The following is a 26,195-nucleotide window of genomic DNA, read 5'->3' as shown; positions in this document are numbered from 1 at the left end:
GAAAATAAAAATATTACTTAAAATCTGTTTTAAAATGTATTTATTAGCTTTAATAAAAATATTCTGATTTTTTTTCCCCTGTAAATCATTATGAGTTCATCCCCTGTGACACTTAGAAAACCACTATTTCCACTAGATTATGCACCTTACCATCATTTTTCCTCAAGGGTGGGATAGGAATGGATAAATAGGGTGGGATGGAATGGATGGGGCAGAGAAAGAGTGTTTAAGACTTGTGAGGAAAGTACTTTACCAATGACTAAATAACACCGAGGGTTTGCAATATAGTTTTTGTAGTGCTAGGCATTAAGTAAAAAACCTAGATCACACATACAGTATGGGTTCAAAGATAGGACTTGCAGGCAGGCTGACTCTCTATCCATTTTGCTGTGCCACCTCACCTACATATCTGCAAATCATTATTCTGTTTCTCTCTGTTATAGCAATTTCAAAAATTTAGCTATTTTCCCATAAATGTGCAATAACTTTCGAGTTATCAACTGCTAAAACAAACACATGTCATTTGTCTAAGGGAACTTTGGATCAGGTCTTCAAAGCCAACATTTATTGTGTACCCACTCTGTGAGAAACATGGTCTTCGTTCTCAAGAGCAACATTTCAGATAAAGCATACAGAGTAAGTGGATACAGTAGAGACACAGTAGACAGAGTAAGTAATTAGAGATACAATAAGTTTTATTTCTTTGCACAAATGAAAACAAATAGCAATGTTATTCACACAATTCTATATTGTGTTCATTTCTGGTTACCTACCTGACCATCACAGAGGTCAATGAGTGGAATTTTCTCCCGGCTTGCTTTGATGAGTTTGGTTTGGAAGAGTTTTCCATCAAAATACATCCAAGGACAGCAGTGCTCCCAAGGGATTGGCTGTCCACATGCATCATTTGCAAAGAGGGCCATATCCACACCACTCATGAACAAAGCTGACAGTTGAATTCCTCGTGGATCTAGGTTCTCAATCTTTAAATGGAAAAGAAATAATTTCTATGGTATAAGAATACTACAATTTAAAATTCCCCCTTAAGCTGTTAAGTTCTTCAAGGTTAAAATGAGGAATTCATAAGCTAAATAGCTAATATTTTAATGCTAGCTTTTGTATTGTATTTTTAAACTCTTTGGAATGATTATTTTAAATTCAAATTCATAGCAAGTTTTGCAGCACTTTTCTTGTACCCATACTTGGAGGTAGCTACTGTTGGTATTGTATTCACTTTAAGATGGAAAAAGAAGAGATCAAAACTTAAAAAAGAAAGTTTATGACTTGCCCAGGGTCACATGACTAGCAAGCTAAGATTTCAACCCATTCTTCAAAGTCTGAGGAGAACTACCTTATCTTTACCATTTTGCCTAGTTATAGAGTTCGTTACAGTACCCAAATGAGCTTTTCGCTATATTAAACATACTGAAACATTATCATTGAAACATCAGATGATTAGGAAATTTATTAGTTAAATGACTAATTCTACAATGTACTTATCTATCTTGATTGAAATTAAGAAATTTTACAAGGGAATATTTAATTTTGTTTTTCTATAACCAGTGAGCACATATACATGTAAGCCACAAAGAAGAAAAATATAACAAATGATGGGCAGTCCCCAATTCCTGAATAGAGAATCCATGGGGAAAAAAAGTCATACTGCCTAATGACTGTTTTTTATGGGATCAGGGTCTTATTATAGTCAGGCTCAAGGATGATGCTATCTAAAAGAATCTCTACCCTACTTATCACCAATTTAAGCTGCTGTCAGGGAGTAGTCTCTAATAACAATTCTGTATAAATAAGCAAAATATCTAAAAAGCTGGCTATTTTTTCTAGCTCTATAGGATCTTATTCTGTGTGGTTGCCTCCAACTCTTCATTTTAATGTGAATTTAAAAAGGCCATGTTAGAACAACCTCATTTTGTTTTTTATTTTTGATAAGGTTATCAACCTGATTGAATCAGTTTAATACTGTAGGCATAATTTACCTACATTTTAGACAAGTTATTGTTGTGGAAAAGATGGAAGTGTGTTGACTGGATCTTAATATATTTAGGTAGATTTGCAAATGAATAAAGAGCCAGATACAAAAAAAAAAATCATTAATCATTTGCTATCAACTTAAATTTAGAATTTTCCAATGATCTGTACTGGAACTCACAGTATTTATTTGTTAAATCAATTAAATCAGTTTATTTGTTAAATCAGTGACTTAGATGTATTTTTATTAGATCTACAAATGATCAAGGAGAGTTAACAAATTGGATAATAGTATATAAAAAGATCCTGACGGACTAAAACATGAGATGAATTGAAAATTTCATAGAGATAGGACAAAGTCTTAAAACTAGGTTAAATAATTAGCTTAAAAGCAAAATGAGAGGGGCATACCTTGATAGCAATTTATCTGAAAAAACCTAGAGTTTTAAAAGTAGGCTACTTCTGTCTCTCCCCCTCTTCTCTTCCCCCCTCGCCCTCCCATGTTCCCTTCTGGCCATCACATTAAAAAAAATAAAAATATATAAATAAGAGTCTAGAATAGTTGAGTACCTCAAAATCATGTCATATGAATATCTTCAGTTGAGGCCTAAAGTAGATTTGGGGATGGGGAGAGGGGGATTGTGTGCAAAAACATACAAACATGTCTTCAAGAACACGAAGAGTTGTCAGGCTGAAGTAGAATTAGGGCTATTCACCTAAACCTTAATAAGACTGAACAAGCAAAATGAGCCAAAGCTACCACAAGGCAATTGCAGCTTGAAGCCTTATGACATCCCAAATATACAGGTCTACCTAAGAATGAGAGTCCAGAAACAAAGTGACTTTTTCATATAGCTGAATTTAGCTAGGATATGCTCTTCATTCCAAAAGGTACATCTCTTGTCATCTACTTAATTGAGCTATCTAGATTTCCCAATACATTTCATGGAGGAAATGACATTTAAACTGGGCTTTAAAATATAAGTAAGAAATCAAAAGGTAGAGAGGGAGAGTGAGAACACAGCAAGAATAGAACCCAGTTTGAACAAAGCATAGTTACAGGAAAGCAAACTTTGTTTTTGCAGGGGAAATAGCAGGAGATAAGGCTGGAAAGTTTAGGATAGTAATCTACAATAAAGAGATGACAGGAGTTTGGACTATCTATCTTTATAATGTTTTATAGTGTACAAAATATTTGAACTTACATTAACTCATTTATCATCTCTATAAAATCTGATGACATAGGTTATCAAATAAACTCTTACAAATACAACTCTTACAGAAACGAGGAGACTTAAGCTTCAAGACATCATCTGACTTTTCAGAAATTACACAGCTAATAAACAACTGAACTAAGACCAGAATCTAGAACTTCTAACTCATATTCCAGTCTTCTTTACAAGCAATAAGCTAATAAGAGACCATCAATAACTAGTGAATTTTTAAAATAGACACTATTGATCTTTAACAACCACATTACTACATACCCTTATTTATCTAGGTTTAAACAGTGTTTAGTTTCTACAATATAAAGTTGACAAGATTTTTATTTTATAATAAAATACTTCGAATTTGCTTAAATTCTTTTAAGTTATTGACTTACTTTTGTATATTTATCTATGCATCTCTATATAGTTATACACAAAAATCAGATATACATAGATATATTATAGAACCATATATAATTCTTGTGCTTTACATAATCTTCATTTAATAAATTTACATAATCTTAAAAAACTACATGGTGAGAAACTATTTTTATATCTATGTAACAGACGAGGAAACTGAAGTGTTAACAGAGATTGACACAAGTAGAAACTAGTGGAAAAAGAAAACTATAAGTCTAGTGATCTTTTCATGATAACATTACACATATGTTTATGTGCTTGCGTGCACACACACAGGCATACACACACACACTCTCTCTCTCACTGGAATTATTAGTATGAGTTTAATGACCAGCTTAAAGCTTATTAATTTTCTTGTAATTATCTTCTCAGGTAGGTATTACAAAATATCTCCAAGATAAGGAAACTAGGTTCAGAGACTCAGGGTTACAGAAACTAAGAACCAGGACCAATACTTAAAGCTAGGATGGTCAACTCAAAGACAAGGGTTCTGTCCACTATACAAACTTCTTTCCACCACAGTTACCACAAGCTTCATTTTCTCCAAATCCCAGTCAAAGAGTGGGCAAGGAAAATGATAATTTCAGGACCCACCACAATATATCTTCTGGTTAAGACACAATGAGGATAACTGAGGCCTTTTGGTAAAGGAGGCCAGGGAAGAGGATCAGCTGTTAAAGTGAATGAAATAGATTCACAATTGTTAAGTTTCAATATAACATTAACACTACCAATGCTCTAAGCCCTATTTACATAAGGATAAATTCTTTTCCCTTTCCATGTTATTCAAAAAAAAAATTTTTTTAGGACAATTGTATATGTGAGAAATGCTCTCAAAAATCACAACTTCAATATTTTTTAAACATTAAAAGTGGCCAGAAAAGTGATGGCAAAAGAGATTTCTTGACAGATAGTTCTTTACAAGATTACTCTGAGATAATATTATAAAACATTTTGCACAGGGTCTGGCACACAGAAGGCATTAAAAATATAAAAATGCTACAAAGCATTAGTATTTTTTTCAAGTACAAAAAGGAGAAAATAGAAAAATTCTAGATGATCCATTTATAATTTTAAAACTTAAAAACCTACTTTAAAAACTATTGATTGAGAAAGGGTTCTTTGGGAAATTTTATAATTTTAGGTGAATACTCAATTTCATAAAGAAAAATGCCTCATAACTACAAATATTTCTATTGATAGTACTAAAATTGCACCAAGATTACAGTTTTGTCCATCACTTTAGGCTAAAAGTAAGGCTAGTATGTGCCATTTTGTGTTTTGCACTAGATACTTCCTCAGTGACAATTATACAACATGATTGTTAAAATAGCAAAGCATTAAAAATAAACACTATCTAATCTCATTCCTATCACCAGTAAAGAATTTAAAATAACTGTACTAACTGATGCTGGATAAGCCTACATGCCACATGGGCTGGAAATGAAACATTAACAGTAAGCAAGTAGGCATTTAATAAACATTAATTGAATTGCTTAATAATGTATTAATTTCATACTACATTAATAACTCACTTCAAAATTGGGAATTTACTTAAAAAGAACCAAACCAACACCACTAATAATATCTATCTTTGAGCATGGTATAAAGAAGGAGGGAAAGGTACAGGTAAGATTTATGTACTATATCATACACAAATGAAATTCAATGTCTGTAGTTTGTTTATTAGTTAAATGTGAAATCATGTTTATTTCTAGGCCACAGGAGCAAATTCAATGCCAAACTGTTATACTATATGTCTGGGATGTGCAACAAAATAATTAAAAAAAAAAAAAAATCACAGGATCATAGGATTAACAATAAAATGCACTTCCCTCTCTTAAAATTGTTTTGAAAGTATGTAATTTTTTTATCCTCTACATCTTGCACCTAAAGTGAAATTGGCAGATTTTAAAGGCAAGATCAAAGAAAGATTTTTCTTTTCCTTTATGACAAAATCTTAGATTTAGATCTCTCTGGGCCTTAAAGATCCTCTATATTAAGCCTCATACTTTGCAGATGAGGAAGCTGAGGCCCAGAGCCTTTAAGTGACTTGTCCAAAGTTGAATAGGCAGAGAGCCAGGATTTGAACTCAGGTCTTCTGAGGCCAGGCCTCTTTCTATTCTACTATGTCAATTCTTCAAAATGAAATGGATGGCTGGTGTTTGTCTTGCCAGTAACCAAGTAACATCCCCTAAGAATAAAAAAGGAAATACCTGAGAAAATCACTCATTATAAGTTATCAAAAGAACCTCAATTACTTATGGCAATGAATGATGATAGCACATGAACACAATGAAGTTCTAGAAAATCTGTTTCATAATTTCAGCTTCTATCAAATCCTTAACAGGAAGAACAAACAAGTTGCTAAAATCTCAGATAGGTGTTTCTTTTTTCCCTTCTTTCCAATGGAGATGTTATTAATAAGCAGTAAAATGGTCATAAAGTAAAACAACAATATGTAGACAAAATTTGAGCAAAGAACAGGTTGGATAATGCATTTTTGAAAAAGTAAGAATTTATTAAAATCGTAAATTTCAAGCAAGAAAATGATTTTAAAATGGCAGAAAACATCCTATTTTAAAATGAGACAAAATTCAGTATCTTTTTTTAAAAAAAAAAAGTATCAAATAAACTATTTAGATGTCAATTTTCCACCATCTTCAACTTCACTTAAACATGTGTATAAATGAAAACTATCCCTAAAGTATTTAATATACATTTTCATAGATGGAGGTGCCTTTAATTTCCTCTTCATTTGGCACCTGCCATTTGGTAATAACTCTTGCTCTTCTTGCCCCTAGAAACAGGCAATCTTTTTTTTTTGGATAACTTTCCTTACAAACAAAAAACAGATGTCACTTTTGTGTACAAGTTTCACTCTCCAAAAGAAAATAACGATTTCCAAGGAGCAAGATAAGTGAGGCAAAAAGCAATGAGAAATAAATTAATTATGCTCAACATTTATCTTTTTAAAATCAAAATTGTGGAACTGAGTCTTCAGATGAAGAATCAGGGAAAAAACTGCTCTAATGTTAAGATCTTCAAAGAAGTAAAATATGAAAAAGGTTATAGTCTATGTCCATCCAGAAATGGAAAGATGGAATTTAAGATGAACTACTAATAAAAACTTGATGGCAAATAAGACTTAGTGGGCATACCTGATACCCGGTGATCTGATTTTCAGAACTGGAATGTCAATACTGATGTAAAAATCTATATAAGAGAAATAGGAAGTAGAGGTAGAGGGGTTGTACCATACTATAATTAAAATATTTACAATACCACTGTCATGCAATATGAAAATGAAGGTGGTGGTGGCGATGGTGAAATAATCTGGGTAGGAACACAAGGAATGTACAACTGCAGTTAGCATCTGATTCAGACCAGGTGATACGAAAGGAAAGTCAAAGATACTTGAATCTAGTAAAAAGGTTCTTCCATACAAAATTTTGTTCTATAAAATGAAAAAAATAATGAGACTTTTTCAAAGGAGCCCAAACCTGTGAATTCACTAATCACTCCTGGTACAATGCAGACTGACCTTTGCTCAACAATTTCTTGCCTTAAAGAGTTGCCAGAGGAGTTAAAAGTTTAATTTGTCCAGAGTCATTCAGACAAGGTGTGTCAGAAAGGAGATCTGAATTTAGAAGTTGAGGACACCAATCCAGCTCACCATCCATGCTATGCTGGACATTATCCTGGAGTTTAGGTTTCTATTTTGAAGACATCAGGATAGTTACAAGTCACCTGAGCTGGAACAGAGTCTAGAGAGCAAGATGGTTCAACACCAAAGTACTACATTTAAGAAACAGTGAGGAAAATTGTGAAACTTAGCTGAACCTCAAATAAGGGAGATAGAAGAACCTACAAAAGAAATTAAAAAGCCAAAGGGTTACTTGGAAAAAAATGTTTTATTGGAAAAGAATGGGGGGACGGGGAGAATGCCAATGTACATTCTTGAGCTGTGGGTCAGTGTTTTGAAGGTAAAAGCATGTTGTTTTCTTTCATTAGAATGTAAATTCCTCTAAGACAGGGACTTTTTTCCTTTGGGTTGTTATGTAGTCTGCACCTAGTTCAGTGCTCAGCACACAGTAGATACTTAAATACTTATTACTGAAACTTTGCTTGAGAGAATGTGAAATAGGGGAAATAACTGAGCAAATAAGAAATAATGGAAAAGCTAAATAAGCAAAAAATATCAGAATGCTAAACTTTTATTTTATTCATTCTTTTTAAAAAAACTTTGTTATAAGGGAAAGCTCTATGGATGGGTAGGGGAGAGACACTTTTTTGAAATGAATGTAATGTTATAAAGGCATCATTTAAAATTTCTACATACATATATAAGAAAATAAAGATTTACTGAGAACTTTCAATAAAGACAAAGATTCAGAAAACAGATTTTACAAGCAATCACTCAAATTAATATAGCACTTTAAAATTTACAGAGAACTTTTCTTAACAACTACCCTGTGATAAAGGTAAGTACAGTTAATGATAAATAACGTACTAATAAAAAAACCACAAAGCAGAGTGCCACTGTATTAAATAGTAGCAACTCAAGGAAATTCCAAGCAATCAAACCAGTGAAGGAACAGAAGGAATCAGAATGAAAAGGTCAAAGGCATATGAAGTTAAATCATAACCCACAATCACAATGTTGATTCCTCCTTTTCCCTCGCCCCTGACTATTCCAGAATCCATTCACAACACACAAGGGGGTGGAAGGATTTGCCATCATCCTTACAAGGCATCTTCTTCCTTTGCTTTTTCTTTTTCCAATGGAGTTTGAATGCTCACATGGTTTGAATGAGATTGACGCCCAAAACTACCAAGCCTGCCACTGGCTCTGCCTCTCAAATTGAGAGTTCCCTGACTTAATGTGTAACCTGAAGAAGCCCAGGCTCGGCATTGGACATGCCTGTGGGCCAGCAGGACTTCAGGCTTTTCCATTTACCTACAGCTAATGTTCCTTTTATGCGTTATCTTCTCCTTCTTGTGTGAGTTCTTGGAAAGCAAGAACTGTCTCCATTTTTCCATTTATATCCCCAACATTTAACACAGCACATAGTAAATGCTTTTAAAAAGCTCATTCATTCCCTTGAACAGGAATAATGGGAAGCTATGTAAAGGAAAATTTAGGCAAGATGGGTGGGAAAAAAGACTAAACTAGATTTTGGAATAATTTCCAAGAATAAAGAATTCAAGTCCAATTTCCTATAGTGAAAAGCAAAAAAGAATGTTAAAGATGGGAAAATTCAGAACATAATAAAAGTAAACTAGAAAGAAGATGTATTTGTAAATCAAGTAATAGCAATTCATAACTAGAAAATAAGATTACTTAGGTAACTCATCCAATTCACATTATTAGATTTATAGATCTACAACAGAAATGTTGTCCTCAGATGATTACATTACTATAAGAAAGGTTTCCCAACATCAAGTTTACTAATTACCTTGAGTTCCTGTAGCTGATCAGGCTCATAAAGTTTGGGAGACAATGCTTGAGCCAGGAAGGCATCAAGTTCCTGGCGCCGCAGTATCCGTACTCCTGGCCACTGCACCATATACCTAAAGTGGAGTTAATATGACAAGAAAAGGAATTGCTATTAAACATCTAGGATAAAATTTGAAATTAAAACAAAACAAAACAAAACACAAAATAACCCATACTGATTTTCTGAATAAATGTGGAGTTGACATAAGGTAGGCATATCTACAAGTGTTTCTTACTAATTTACCTCTTAAAATGATGCTATAAATTACTATCAACTTAATTATCATTTGAATAGATGAGAATGTTTTAGGATAATAAAAATAGCATGGAGTTATATTTACTCAACATTAATATCCCTGTGACTTTGAACCCTTTTTCTTCACAGTTATTATATGGGAGTATTTAAATTGCTAATGTGCAAAGTGAAAGCTATCAATTTACTATAAATGATGTTTTTACTGTAGAGAAGTGGTTGTCAGGCATATTTAAGAAATATTTTCTAGGATAGCTAATTGGTATAGGGGATAGAGCATTAGCCCTGAAGTCAAGAGTTCAAATCTGGTCTCAGACACTTAACATGGACTGGCTGTGTGACCCTGGGCAAGTCACTTAACCCCAACTGCCTCAAGCAAAAAATAAAATAAAATAAAATAAAATAAAATAAAAGAATAACTAGATGGTCTTCTCTAGATCCTTCCAAACACTTAAAATATTTCCCTTATAATGATGATAAGTGGCAAAATTAAGATGACACATTGATCAACTACAGAGTTCAACCATAAAATCCTTTTGGTTACCCATAATACCAAGCATTCCTAGCCATAGCTGGTAGTTTTCGATCAGGGACTAAAACTAATTTTATACAATGTAATTAGGAAGGTAAATATGCTGCAAAACAATGTGTTATTGCTAAACATTTGAAATTCATTTCTGATTTACTTGTTGATTCTAAGTTCAAGACTTTTATACTTGATTCTTTTCTTTGGTTTTATTTTGAAAAATTCACAGCACAGTATTCTTTGCAATGAAGATTTATAAACATGTTCATAATCAAGTACATTGTGGCATGTATAGAAGGAAGTGTAGCTTACTCTTTGAGAATCACTATTCTAGACCAGATGTGTCAAACTCAAAAAGAAATGAGAGCCATTGAACTGTACATCAGGAATCCTGTGGACTACATATTAACTTAGAAAGCTATATATTCATTATCTATGTTTTACTGTTTTTTAAATTTTTTTAAAAATGTATTCCAAATACATTTTAATCTGGCTCAGCAGCATTCAGGAATGTTTGGGCTGCAAATGGTGTATGGGCACTGGGCTTGACGGCTTTCTCCTATAGACAATCAATATTTACAAAAGGATTAAATTGGGCTTAGGGAAATGTTGGAGTCTGGGGGAACCAACTACATGGGCTTCCAGCATCCCACTCAGAGAGAGTGAGAGAGAGAGAGATAGCCAGCTTTTTTGGTAAGCCACTACCTGTACAGTATGATTTAAGGCAATTGTGTCAAATTCAAATAGAAAGGATCCCACTGGCTGCATATTGACTTAGAAAACCATAAATTAAGATTATCTATATTGTATTTATTTTGCTAAACACTTCCCAGTTACATTTTAATTTTCTTCACAGGTAGCACTGGGAGTTGATCTGAGTTAGGTCAAACATTATCTACTATTTAAGACCTTTTCTGAAGCCCCAGATATGAGACCCATCCCTCAAAGAACTTTCATTTGCCTTCAATATGCTTTTATGTTTACCAATAATGTATGAATTAGGGGGAGCTCAATAGCACAGTAGATAGAATGCATGGTCTGGAGTCAGGAAGATTTGAGTTCAAATCTGGCCTCAGATTCTTATAAGCTATGTGACCCAAGGAAGTCCTTTAATCTTATCTGACTCAGTTTCCCTATGTGTAAAATAAGCAGGAGAAGGAAATGGCAAACCACTCCAGTGCCTTTGTAAGAAAACCCCAAATGGAGCCACAGAAAATTAGACAAAGTGAAATGACTCAACAACAAGTATTGCTTGGCCCTGAGAACATACAAGTTGCTTAAGGGCAGAAAATGCTAGGTTTTATATTTGTATTTCCAAAGCCAAGCAATTAATAAGTGTTTTTTGAATGACTGGCCTCCTTTCTTTTATATAAACTGAAAAGTAATTAAATTATTATAATTTTTGACTATCAAAATTAACAAGCATTTATTAAGCACCATGCTATGTACTAAAGGGGAAAACAAACAAAAAGCATTACATGAAAAAGTTTCCAATAGTCCTGGCCAATTTTCAGACAAAAAAAAAGTTTCCGATTTCTGAAGTGCTATCTATATTTCTTAACCTTTCTCTATTCTGGAAAAAAAATAAAATGCTTTCCACAATCTAACACTGGAATGAGGGTCAACTGCCAATAAACAAATGGTACCTTCTTTTTGTGTGCAGAAGTGAATATCTGAAAACAATCCTTTTTACTTTTTGTTGAAGTGTATTTCATCCTCAAAAACTTGCTAATAGCTTCTAATACATGTTAAGATTGAGACAAGCCAGACCTTTTCACCATGTTTTAGAACACTGTGATAAAGATCAGCAATTTAATTTTCAATTCTGAATGCTCTCTGTTTTATCTTCCCTCTATCACTTGATGAGAAAACAGGAAAAAACACAACCTGCTGCATATATAATGAAAATTCCTATAGTAGCCATGTAATAAAAAAATAAGCTCTAATTTGTACTTCAAGTCCAATATCTTATTATATACTATCTGGAAATAGTGACCATGTTTTATCATGAGTCTTCTGAAACTGGAGCTGGTCTATATTGCTTGTCTTTATAATACTGTTGTTATCCACATAAAATGCTATCCTGGTTCTGCTCATTTCACTTTGCATAGTCTAGTTCATACAAGTCTTTCCAGGTTTCTCTGAAATCATTTCCTTCACCATTTCTTATATCAAAACACAATTTCACCACACTTATAAACCTTAATAATCTTCAGCTGTTCTCCAGCAGAGAGAGGGACATCCCTTTAGTTTCTAATTCTTTGTTACCACTATAAAAGCTTTTAAACACATTTTGGTATACATGGTTCTTCGCCTCTTAATCTGAATTCTTTGAAATAAATACCTAGTATTAGAGTTTGCTTACCCTAAAGCCATTATTTCCAAAATGCTTTCCAGAATGGCTGCAATAGTACAGAGATTACCAACAGTACACTGATATATGATATACCTATTTTTCCACAATTCCTTTAGAATTTGTTTCTGATTTGTTTATGATGCCAGCCTGTATGTTTAAAGTATGTACCCATATCTGGAGCTAGGAACATAGTATAACATGCTGGTTTGTGTCTAGCTCTTTTTGCTACATTGCTTTCTGTTTTTCCATATTTTCTTAAATAGTGTGGTCTTGTCCTAACACATGGGATCTTAGAATTTATCAAACAGTAGGCTATTATTTTCATTTGCTCCTGGATATTATATACTCAATAATATTAACTGATAGACTTCTCTATTTCTTACCAATCACCAAATTGTTATTCTTTTTTCCAAGTTTTATCAAGAAATTCTTTGCTAGTTTAATTGTTATGGCACAGTAAATACATTTAAGTAGTATCATCACTAATAAACATTAGTGATTAGTGATTAGTGATTAGCTTGGCTAACTCAAAAGCAATTACTGTTTCTCCAGTTATTTAAATACCTTTATTCTTTGGGTAAAGAGTGCTTTCTAATTGTATTTTTACAGTACCTGCGTGTCTTTAACTCCTAAGTACTGTATAATGTCTCTAGTTATTTTAAATGCAATATGTATTTCAACCTTTTCTTTTGGCTGAATTTTGTTGGTAATATGCAGAAATGCAGATGATTTGTAGGGATTTATTTTATATCAACTTTGCTGGCTATTGTTTTCAATTGGTTTTTTTTAAGGGTTCAAGAAAATTATGTCATAATTTAATTTCCTTTTTGACCATATTTATTCCTCCACTTTTGTTTTCTTATCTTATTCCTACATTTCTAATACTATGCTGAAGAGTAATGTTGATAATGGATACTCTTGTTTTTACCCCTGAACTTAGTGAAAAGTGCTCTAACCCAAGCCCATTACACATAACTTTGGCTCTTTTTTAGATACTACTTATTATTTTATAGAAAGCTGTTAATTCCTATGCATCTTCATGCAGCTATGTGATACAAGGGATAAAACACTGGGTTAGGAATCAGGAAGATGCATCATCTTCATAAATTCAAATCCAACCCTTGGTGTGATCCTGGATGAGTCATTTAATCTTGTTTACCTCAGTTCCTCATCTATAAAATGATCTAGAGAAGGAAATGTCAAACCATCTTTGCCAAGAGAAACCCAAATGGAGTCTTGAAAAGCTGGATTATGACTAAAAAAACAACCAAACAGCAACAAAGCAGGAATAGGTATTGTATCTTGTCAAAAAGATTTTTCTGCATCTATTGAAACAATCATATGGCTTTAAAAATTAATACGGCCAGTTACACTAATAATTTTTCTGAGTTAGAATTATGGAAATAGCCCACTTCTTTCCTGTTCTGTTAACTTGGGTAATTATACACATGCTTGCAAATGCTCATTTAGTTTGTCAGTCTTATTAGCACATAGTTAGACAAAACAACTATTAATATATTTTATTTCTTTTTCATTTAGTTAACTTATTTTTTTCATTTTTGAGACTGTCAACTTGATTTTCTTTCTTTTTAAACATCAAGTTAGCTAATGTCTTGTCTGTTTTGGGTTTTTTTAAGTTCCTGGATTTATTAAATCAAAGGACTTATTTCTTTTAATTTTGTTAATTTTTTGATTTTCCTTTAAGTAATGCTTTGACCATATTACCAAAATACTGGCATTGTTGTCATTTTCTACTAATGCAGTGGATAGAGCCCTAGGCCCGGAATCAGGAAGATCTAAATTCAAATTCTGTCACAAGATACTTACTAGCTATGTGAGCCCTGCTTGGCTCAATTTACTCGACTATAAAATGGGGATTATTTCAATACAGATTCTTCTTAGGGTAGTTGTAGTGAAGCAAGATATTTATAAAGCATTTAGCACTGGACCTCACACACAGTAAGTATTATATAAATATTTATTCTCTCCCCTCCCTCCTGCTTTTAAAGAAATTATTACTTCTATGTATGAGTTGTTTTTTTGACTTGCCATTTCAGAATAAAGGTATTTAATTTTTAATTTTAATTTTCAAGGCCTTTAATTTAATACAATTTTTATTGCATTACAGGCTATAAAAGAAAATAGATTTAATATTTCTGCTTCTGTATAGTTTTTGCAACTTTTTATGCCTTACTACATAGTTAATTTTTGTAAAGCTTCAGTATAAGTACATTCCATTTTTCTGTTTTTGTTTTTTTTGGTTGCTATTCAATATAATCTAGAGGTCTACTATAGCTAACTTTTCTAAAATTCCATTCAGGTCTTTCTCTGTTTTGGTTATATTTTTCTAGGTCTGAAATGGAGTAAATTGAAGGTTTCCTTATTGTTACAGAATTTAGATGCTATGTCTTTTGATGCATATGATTAGTACTGATATTAATTCAGTGTCTATGGCACTTTTTGTGAATACATTCTCTATCATTTGTAATCAGACCTATTTGTGCTATTGCTTTTCCTAGGAATATGATTACCATCTCTTTCTTTCTAGTTTCAAGTGCATCATAATAGATTATCCTCCAGCCATATTTCTCATAAACAACTTATTACTGAATTCTGACTTCTAATCTATTGTGCTATTTTCTTCTGTTTAATAAGTGCATTTATGACATTCATTGCCAGTTATGATTGCTAAACTCTCTCTCCATCTTATTTTCTAATACTTTATTTTCCCCCAACCTCTTTTAAAAGTATCTTTTTTTGCTAACTAATCCCTTCCTTAATCTACCCTCCTTTTTATTCCTTCTCTTTCTTTCAGCCCCCTCCTCTCCTGATTTTCTGTTACATATGATCATCTTCCCCATATTTTCAATTCTTATTTTAAGATTATCAAAACAAGAGAATCCTCAATGAACACTTACAATGAGAGAATTCTGATAGGCTACACTTATCATCTTCCTGTATTAGAATACAGTTTAAACTTTAGCCCCTTCCAAATGCTTACTCATCTTTAGCTTTTTTTTTTTATGCTTTTCTTGATTTGTAATTTAAGTTAAATTTTCTACGCAGCTATGGTCTTTTCATCAATAATGATCAGAATTCTTCTATGTCGTTGAAGATCTATTTTTTCCCCGTAGACCTGTATCCAATTTTGCTAGGTAAAAGTTATATTTGTTTTAAGTCTAGAAATTTTGCCTCCTGGAATATTATATTCCAAGTTCTGTACGCTTTAAAAGTTGTGATCACTAAAACATGAAAAATCCCAACAATGGCTCCTTATTAAATGAATTTTTTTCTTCCTTGATGTTTTTGGCATTTCACCCCCTTTGAGCTGAGAGCTCTAGATTTTGGCTACAATTTTCCTGGGTATTTTCATTTTGGAATTACTTTTAGGAGATGACTAGTGGATCATTCAATTTCTACCTCAACCTCTGTTCAAAGAGATCTTGGCAGTATTCTTTTAATAATTTCTTGAAAGGTTTTTTCAAAAAAACTTTTTTTTTTAGTCATGGTTTTCAGGTAGGATATTAATTCTTAGATTAATTTTCCCTGACTTGTTTTCCAAGTCAGTTGCTATGAGAAACTGTATACATTCTTTTTTTTTTTTTTGTGGTTTGAATAATTCTTGATATTTTATATAGCCCTTTGGTCTATTTGGTCAGTTCTAATCTTCAAAGTGCAACTCTCTTGGATAAGGCTTTTTATCACTTATTTACAGCTGGTCTCTTTTGCTACCTTACTTCTGCATCTCTCATTTCTTTTCCCATTTTTTTCCTCAGCCATTCTCATATGATTTTTAAAATTAATTTTGCTTTAAAAAAAATTTTTTTTCTTCCATGAATTCTTGATGGATTTGTATCCAAGCTGTATTTTTTGAGGTTTTGCTTGTAGATGTTTTCAAGTCATTTTCTTCACTATTGTGGATTCCTTACATGCTCAATTTTCAAATAGGCTTCTTAGCTCTAGATATTAAGTTAGTGCTGGTCTCGGTACACTTCTAGGGAAAATATCTGTCTGAGCTTCTGTCCTCTTTCTGGGCTGGCTGCAATCTTTCAGTAGCTTTTAAAGTAACACAATCTGGGACAAAGTCTGTTTACTGTTTTGATTTCAGCTCTGCAAGTATCTGATGCAGGTTTGAGTCTATTGGCTTGTCCGTGGCTAGAAGTTTCAGTAGACCACTGAATGATTTGACCATTTGTAGCCCAGAGAGTCTCTGCAGATCCAGAGCAACAGAACTGATTGCTCTTCTCTGGACTGGAGCTCTTGACTGTTACATTGCCGTCTTCCAAGATTGGGCTAGAGGTTAGAGCTGAATCCTAGATACTGCTCCTGGGGTCATTCTGCTTCTGAACTTATTCTTTTTCTCAATATGCAGCCAGGTCCTGCTAGCTACTGCTCGGCTCCATTATCTTCATATGCAAATCTCTTCTTAGTCTAACCTACAACTGAGTAATGAGAACAAAGCTGCCAAATGGTACCCTTTTCTGCACCTCAATAATAGTTCAGGGATCCTCTAGGATCTTTTCCTACCTCATTCTTCTCTTGGCTTTCTTTTAGTTCCAAGATGCTAAAATGTTCCAAATATAGTGAGCTTCTGGTCACCATGTCCTAAAACTATCTTGGGCTAGAAAAATGACTCATTGTGACTTTTTTCTTAATTTTCCCAAGTAGAACTTGGTCTGGTGTGTTTTCTAGATCTTTGTAGAGGAGCTAGGCTATAATATACTTCTTGCTTTTCAACTACCATTAACTTTCTCACCAGTCCCATTTTCTAAAGGAAGAAACTGTTATGTGGAGAATGACTTAACCAAAGCCAAATGAGACAATAAGGAAAAAGACTAAGATTTGAAACTATGCCTATGTCTAATCTAGTACTATTTCCACCAACCCCTAGTGCCAAAATATACCACTATTCACTTAGATTGAAGACTATCTACAATAAATGTCTTCTAAAATGATCTAGCCTTTTACTTTATAACAAATGTTTTTAAAAGACCATTTTTTTTCACACGATTTCTGACAAATATTTTCCATTTTTTTGTTTCAAATAAGTTCATTTACAGGGGAATTCTGAAAATTCTGCAAATGTTAAGAAAGAACACTTTTCAGAAATCTTACAATCTCAGAATTACCTATGTCATCAACATTGTTGAATCATCAGATTCAAAGCTTATACATATGTCTGAAACATCTCAATCTTTGGATTCTGTAAAACCTTAATTGTCTCCGAAATGACTTCTAAATAATCCTTTCCCTACTATTGCTAAGACCTTTATGTTCTAATTTGGGTCTTCTTAACCTTCTTTTAGAATTATCAATGCAATAATTTTCTAAACAATCTTTCTGCCTTCCATCCATCTACAATTCATCTTTTATTACTTTCACATGAACTTTTTTCCTAAAATGACTAATGATCACCAGCAAAAACACTTCTGAATCAAGACTAGGGCATCTGTGCAAAAGTCACATAAAAAGAAATTAATTAATTTATTTTTCAAATGGTCAACTAATTTTTCTGGTAGTATCAAAATAACATTAGAATTATAAGATGAAAATGTACTATTGGAGGTTATACTAAAGGACTATAATTTTTCACTTTAGTGTGCACATAACTAGATTTTTGAAGGCTCTACTGAGCTCTATTAAAATTCTTCCAACCAGGAAAGGTTCGCAGTTATGGACCAGCAATGGACTTTATATCTTGTCCTACAATGAAAAGCTTAGTTAAAAAGAAGCTCATGATCTGAAGGCTGACCACCAAGAAATGAAGTAGGCTTTTAAAAAATGTCAGTAGAAAGTATCCACTCTGTCAAAGATGGATTTTTTCTTTTTTTTTTTTTTAAGTACTAAAGAAATTTTAGCTAGATTATAATCCTTAGAGAGCAAAGACTACCTTATTTATCCTTATAGTTCTATCAGTGTCTATTACAATGCTTCCCACATAGCATATGTCCAGTAAATATGTTTTATTCTAGATTGATTTAATCTATTCACAATCTTATGACTACTACTTCATGTCAATTTCTTCTAAAGTTTTACTTTTAGTTAGAGCTCAATATAACTGAGCTACCTAAAGGTATACTTCTAACTAGATGTCTTGTTCACATTATCAGCTCAACATATCAAAAAGTAAACTCATGTAGCTCCAAACCTCCTTCTACCTTATCTTCACTTGTTTGACTTCTTTCTTTTGCTTTGTTCCTACATCTAGTCAATCTTCAAATTCTATTCATTTTACTATTGCAATCTATTGCATATTACCTTTTTTTATTTCTACTTCAAACACGGTAAATGGTATTCTCATTGCAATCTATTCTATATCCTGATAGATTAATCTTCAAACAATCATATCATACCCCTCTTATTTTCAATTGTTCTCCAATGACTACTTAGCAAATCCCAAAGTCTTTAACTTGGTTAATATACAAAATCTTCAATTTACTTTTTCATTCTCAACTCTTATTATTTCTCATATCATCAAAAGATGTAGGCAAATTGATCACACAAAACAAATTATCTGCTTTCTCAGGTCTATTTCTTTCCTCCTACTAAGAACTCCCTTTATCTTCACCTGATGAAATTTTATTTAACTTTCCAGGATCTAGCTCAAACACTATTTCCTCCATGACACTTCCATTTGTCTTCCCCTTTGCCCAATGACTCAAAAGCTGGAAATGCTTATTCTTCCTCTGAAATCTTATAGCTCTGAAATTGTCAGAGACAAACCATCTCACAGATAAGGATCCCAAGATCCAGAAAGATTAGAAGCCCTGTTCAAGCTACACAACTGATGAATAGCAAAGGCCATGGCAAGACTTAGGTTTCCTGCCTCTGAATTACCTACTACAGATAGGATATGCTGGATCACACAGAGTCACTTGTCTTCTAAGGTCAGTGCTTTTTCCATTACTCAAGCAAGATCACAGAATCTATTATTTAAGTAAGAGACACAGGATGTATAGACAAATATAGATGATACAAGGGAAAATATGGCAAGAGCAAAACTTGGCAAAGGGCTAGGAACTGTGAGGAAAAACTGAATGCTTTTACCAGAGTTAAGGGAGAAAGAGCCAATGCTTTCATATGGAAACTGGGCCTCGAAGAGAGCTAGAGCTAGAGGAAATCTTGCCATTAGAGCCCATGTCCCCTATGCATAGAATGTATTCCAAGAATGAAAAGTTTTACTCTAGTATTAATTCACATATAACTTAATTGTAATAAAGTGATAAATACTAACCGTAATACACAGCAGAGCACCATAAGGTGAGTGGGCACATTAGTTGGATTGAGCATTGCTGGTGTATCTGATCTCATACAGGCCAAAAATGCTCTCATTCTTCTATTCTTATCTTCCACTGCTTTCCCCAGCCATAATTTCTTCAGGTTGGGACAGGTCCACTCCCTGAATGCAAGTGCTTCCACTAGTTCTGGTGTTTGGGGAGATTTTCCTTTGTAAGCAGCCCATTCTTTAATTATCACTGGCGAGACTACAGGAAAGAAAAAAGTACAGAAAAGCCTCTTATAGTGTCTACTTTTGTGTACTTTAAATCTTAGCACACAAAAACCACAATAATTATTCTTGGACACTTTAAATCCTGTTAGTAATAGGAAAACCAAGTTCCAAACAAAAAATTTAAGTACTTTTTCGCATCTTGAATATTATGCAATTTAAATGAATCACTTAGAATATTGGTAGAGAAGTACATATTGAACAGTTAGAGAAGATACAAAATCTTTTGCAATGGAAGTATAAAACTATTTCTCCTCCAAAGACCTGCTAATGACAAGAAACATCCCAACTTATTTTTGATTTAATTACTTTTACCTAACAAGTTAATAATAGAATTTATATACTTCTGTTTATAAAGCATTGCAAAATCACCATACCCATTAGGACACATTACAATTAATATACAAGATTTAATTTCTCTCCTTTTATATAGCTACTATTTTTTTTATAGAGTCTAAATTTCCTTTCATTCCTCTTTTATCTAAGGGCTTCTAAATTTACAGACCAGAATTATTATTGTTCCATTTTAAAGATTGGCAAGTAATAATAATTGAGCAACTGGCTCAAAACCACTTAAGTGTCCAACTGTATATAAAACTCAAGAATCTGAAATTTTAAACCAAATAGGAACAAATTAAGATAAATTAAGTTTAATATACAAAATAAATGACATTTTAAAAGTTGTTTACTTTAAAAAGTAAAAAGTTTCATGTTGACATAAAACAAAAACAAAGGCTATATAACCAACAAAAAATTTTTTAAAGGAGAAAGGGGAAGATATTAGCAGCAATAAATAATGCTTATAAAAACCATATTACACGCACACATTTCCCAACTTCCAAATTATGCATAGATCCATATTAGGCAAATTACAATACAATTAATCTCTATTACCCAGAAGCAAATTAAATTCTCAAATAATTATTAATTTAAACATGTTTTAAAAAATTCACCTCAAATCCCAACAAATGATAATAACTAATTTGTTTTACTTGTATAAACAGCAAGGAGATTTTTGAGGCTAGCACAGACCAGGCCAAATCCAAAAGTACAACTAGAGCTGGCTAAATATAGATAATTGAACATAACATCTTAGGCTGAATAGAAAACATAGCATATCATAAGCACTTAATTGATTCATACCATAAATTCTAATTTTAGCATCAGTGCATCCTATAAAAGTAATAATCACACTCTTGTATTGAGGATTTCTTAAAGCAAAGCCCACTATATTAATAGATGAACTACACCAAAAAAGCATTCTGAAGCACTGAGATGTTAATAACAGAACTAATCAATGAATGATGGCTTAATTACTATTTTAATATAGATTATGATCTTTCATAAAATAAAGTGGAGAATTAAACTTGACACCAAAGCATGCCACCAGCAAAATAAATAAATAACTTAAAGTAAATATTTAAGACTTTTTCAAAGATTTAAGTAACTTCATTAAGTCATATAATTACACAGCAAGAATGATAAAGCCTAATCTTATAAGTCATTGCATTTTTTAATGATTAATCAACATTACTTGTCATTTCATTAAAACTGATCTTTTTAATGACTATATCAGACAAACAAAAAAGAAATAGTTCTCTTAGTATTTTACTACTGCTATAATTTGAAAAGTTTCTTTTATATTTTGAAATTTTCTGAATAAATTCAAGAAACTTTATTCAGGGGTAAAAGGTTTGTGATCTATGTCAGTATAGGGAGTAAAGATATTGATAAAATTATGGATCTTTTAGACACACAAGTATTTATGTTTTAGAAATATTTTGAAAGAAAAGTTTTAGACATCTCACATTATTTTATCAGTATGTGTATATATCTGTACATACATGTATACAGGCACATTGATAGGTATTATCAATATTCAGAAAAGTCACATACAAACTAAGAAAAAAAATGACACAATCTATTCCTGCCCTTAGGCTCACAATCTAATAATCATTCAGATTTTATAAACTATAATCAAAAAATCAGGTTTTTATTTTTCTGAGTCAATTATTACAGAATGTTCAAAAAATAGCAATCTAAGTGGTGTCTGCTAAATAAAGAATATTGACAATATTCTTTCAAAGTCTTTTATATGTCATTGTTACATAACCATGGAAAAGAAAGCAGTTTGTATTAATTTGTTGTACTTTTCTGAGGAAACAAAAACTTTTATTTAAATAAATCTATAATTACTTCAGGCATACCATTAATTACTTTCTCTCAGTTATTCTTATTCTTTTCACCCTCTTATTATTTCTCACTTGGGTTTACCATAGTGGAATCATTAATCAATGATTCGTTGAAATATAGTGAGAAAATAAAATTAAGTGTTAAATTGCCCATTTGAATGCGATCTATTTCCAATAAATTTAGTTAAAATTATTCTTAGTGTAGGATAACAAACAACTGGATCCCTATAATTTAATACAAAGTCCTCTTTGAATCACCTCAGTCCTTATAGATTTTCTTAGGCTCTCAAAAGCAAGCTCCAAGATGGCTGAGTCGGCAGTCTTTTTCATGGTTCCCGAGGTATCCAAGAGTTTTAAGTCAACTGGCAGAGGACTATGAATTGATTAAGTTCTGCATCATTTGTGACATCAAAATATATATCTTCATTTAATATTTTGTGACTATAACTTTGTTAATGATTTTAAGATTTTTAAAATTCAGATACCATGACAGTGCCGTAAGAGGCACTCAAATAAAATTTTCTTCAATAATTACATGCATAAAATTGTGAATTCCACCCTCACCCTCCCAGTAGTATGCATTTTATATATTAAACAGTCCCTGGAGAATTTTCTAGAGACTAATGAAAAATACATATAAAGACATAGATCCCGCCCTTAAGCAGCTAATATTGCTGAATTTCATTTCTTTACTTTTGACAAGTCATCACCTAAACAATGCCTGAAAAAGAGGAAATTCTTTTTAAAGCTCTGAATGAAAAAATTTTCAACTACTTCTAGTATATTAGTTTGAAATCATAGGTATTAGGTTTCCTTAGCTTCAGTTCCTTATGTAATATATTATGTTCCCTTCTACCCTATTTTCAGTAGAAATGATTAATCACAGTATTACTACTTTTTAAAGGGAGAAAAGGTAAGGTATAGTCCTATGATTATAATGATGTAGGGAACCCCTAGATAAGGAAACTTTGCATAAAATTTTTTTTTTTTTTGGCAATTTATAATTTCAAACAGTTGTCTACAGTTCTGAGAATTCTCTGGTATCATTCAGTTGTTAAGTATTAGATGGGATTTGGAACCCAGGACTTCCTGGATCTCTTGAATGAATCCAGCTCTCTCTTCAGTACATCATGTCACTTCTCTTCATGTACCTGATCTCTTTCCTTCTGATCCAACCCTCTCCACCTTAAAAAAAGATGTTAATCACTGGTGTGGGAATTCCCTCCATCCATGGAATCCTCTTATAATCTAAAATCAGAGTTGACTTAAAAGCTTAAATAAGTAATTTACACCATTCACATAACGAAGAAGCTTCACAGGCAGGATGTGCTTGCAGGTTTTTCTGAATTCAAGCACAATACATTACCTATTTTCCTTATTGTCCCTCAAAATTAAAACAAAATAAAAACCAGAAACACACATGGAAGGGCTGGTATAGGAAAAGATTACTAAACTAAAGAGGAGACCAATAACTTGGTTTCAATACCATTACTAATTCCCTGGGATTTTGATTATCTACAAAATGAGGAAGCTGGTCTGTCAACTCTTTATTCCAACATTCTCTGACTTGACATTTGAAGAATAACAGAACTTTCAAAATCAATACTATTTCTCAGTTTGTTCTCAGCTTAAAATTAGTTTCAAAAACTCTTAGTTCTGTAGGCATTTACTTGTGCAAAATTAAAGTTTCTAAAAATAAAAACAAGGGGAACTTGGTTACTAAGAATTGATAAAACTTGAAGAAGACAGGACTTACTAAATTGAATATTGTTGTTTCCACAATGGCTTTGGTAACTGAGGCTGCAGGAGCCTCAAAAAACAAATGTGAATATTCTATATTCTCTATCTACATGTTCAAAGTAGTTGGCCCACTAAATTTTCCTAAGTACTATGTAATAAATCATTTTCTATATTACAAACAAAATTCAGGTTCAAATTTTTATTTGTCATTTCCATGATCTTTCATCACCTTGAAGTAAAAGCATTTATATTCCCTGTCACAAACATTCCTGACAAGGATTTTTTATAAATTTGTCTTCAAGATAACAGACATGATGTCAACTCAAAGATTCAGTATGAAGTAAGTTGAAGGCAAATTGTATGAGGTATGAAATCTAAACACAATTTTCCCAGAGCTGCTCTCAATCCTATGAAAAGGAAAAAAGCAAACGAGTAAAAAAAAAACAAAAAAACAAAACAAAAAACAAACAAACAAACAAACAAAAAAACAAACCCACAACCCACCATTAACTTTATTTAAGAATTATGAACACAGTAAAACGGAGAATGTGAGTCTTGGTATTGGGCAATTAAAAGTAAGCACAATCTTTAAAATATTTTATAGATCAAAGAGCTCCACGAGATATTTTTAAAAATGTGTACTATTAAATGTTTAGAATAGGGAAGAGAAAGATATGAAGTCTAGTGAAAATGTTTAAGGCTCTAATGAAGTTCCCCTAGAGAGGGTAGCATTTTGTAAAAGGAAAATAAATGAAGGGAAGTAGTAAAAATGCCCTTTAGTAAACAATAATTTTACTTTTCAAAGATGCATAAGGAACATATTTGTAGCCCTACCTATTCTTTTACTCTTCCCAAGGAATGATTCATTGAAATGTTGAGAGAAAATAAAGTGTCAAGCAGCCCATTTTAATGTCTATTCTAATAAAATTAATTCAAATTATTTTCAGCATAAAGAGTGACTGCATCCCTGTAATTTAATGTAAAGACCTTAGTTCATTTTTAATCTCCATTACTAATCTATTTGGAGAAATAAATGTTTAGATTTCATTTCTAAATCTTTCTGTTTCTTATAGCCAGGTGAGAAAATAGCAGAAAAATTAGGTTGAGCTTAATCTAAGTTAATGAGCATTTCATAAATTTCCAATCTTCACTGGAAGACAAAGTGTAGGGGATAAGTAAGGAAAAGAGTAAAAGAATTAACATCAGACTAGATTTGAGCTAGCTCAGCCTCTCTGTCATTGTTGGGCCTCAGCAGCCATTTTATACCTTACACTAACATTACCTGCTTTGAAGGGTTAAGTGCTCTATAAACCTGGAGGGCCCCACAAGATGAATGCATGTTTTTACCATAAATGAGATCCATGCAGTCACTATTTTCTTATGCTTAGAGCCTTTAGCTAGTGCAACTGTCCAAATCTGACATTCATCTATCAGATAGCAAGATGAACCCATATTCTTCTCTCCAAATCCCACATGTCACATTTAAGTCCAACCTTTTGGCTTTAGAATGAATTGTTCCTCATCATACATGAAACATTGGCTATCTTTGTTGTATATTGCAAGGCTTTTATGTCACTTCTTTTCCTTATTCACATTACTCCCAGAATGAAAGTCACAGAAGAGATTTAGTATGCCAAAACGTTTGAAGGAAATAGTGACCCAAAATTTTAATAAAAAATGACTTCTAACAACATTCAGATTTCCCACAGTTGTTCTGATAACTTCTGAATGGTCACTGTGCCTGAGCCATTCAACTTTTCTGAAATAGAGAGTACAAAGAATCAGAGATATGCCACACAGAATAAAATGGTGACCACCTTTCCTAAAAGTCATGGTAGAAAAACACTAAATTACCATTCATTTTTCATAAATAATACATTAAACATATTCCAAAATCCTGAATTTTACAAAATGTTCAAAACGTGTTACTCAAATATAAAGTCTAAATGATTTCATTCTGGAATTATTTAAATGTATGTATGTAAATTATCAGGCTACCAATAAAACACTAGTGAAATGTCCGTGAAATGTCCCAAGACATCCATTTCCTTTTCATAGTTTTCTTCTTCTTCTAAATTGCAGAAAAATGAATAATTCTTTTAAAAAAATAATATAATAGTCATGATATATATCTCTTATCACAATATTTCAAACTTACCATTAGGTTTAATGAAAATGCCTTCTCTGTGTTAAATTTTAGGACTGCCTCCCTATATATAGTCTATACTACCCTCTCTGTATCCATTTAGCCCCAGTTCTTGAGGAGTGTTGAGCATGCTTTCTCTCTCTCTGTCTCTCTGTCTCTCCCTCTCCCTCCTTCCTCCTTCCCCTCCCCCCCACAGTATCCCTAAGGAGGTCAGACAGGAAAAAAAAAAAGATTTCACATATGCAACAATAGATCCCATTTCTGTGTGAGCAAAGAAATGAAAATGGGAAAGGGTTAAATAAAATGCAGCTCCTGAATATAATATTACTGAGACATAAGAAACAATAAATGACAAATCAAG

The 26,195-nt window shown here is 32.5% G+C and overlaps 1 protein-coding gene across 5 annotated transcripts in view; it reads right to left on the bottom strand.

The window, feature by feature from the left end:
• Positions 1 to 26,195, bottom strand: part of FAM120A (family with sequence similarity 120 member A) — a 143,626-nt gene that overhangs the window by 21,943 nt on the left and 95,488 nt on the right. For all 5 annotated transcript variants that reach the window (XM_074283655.1, XM_074283651.1, XM_074283653.1 and 2 more), the window contains 3 exons: positions 19,484 to 19,733; positions 9,074 to 9,188; positions 774 to 983 (listed from right to left, as the gene is read on the bottom strand). In XM_074283655.1, coding sequence (XP_074139756.1) covers positions 774 to 983; positions 9,074 to 9,188; positions 19,484 to 19,733 — 575 coding nt within the window. The remainder of the gene's footprint in view (positions 1 to 773; positions 984 to 9,073; positions 9,189 to 19,483; positions 19,734 to 26,195) is intronic.

The sequence above is a fragment of the Sminthopsis crassicaudata genome, chromosome 1 (assembly GCF_048593235.1).
Source record: "Sminthopsis crassicaudata isolate SCR6 chromosome 1, ASM4859323v1, whole genome shotgun sequence".
Classification (NCBI taxonomy): domain Eukaryota; kingdom Metazoa; phylum Chordata; class Mammalia; order Dasyuromorphia; family Dasyuridae; genus Sminthopsis; species Sminthopsis crassicaudata.
The sequence above is the reverse complement of the archived record's forward strand: the minus strand, read 5'-3'. Positions and strand labels throughout refer to the sequence as shown.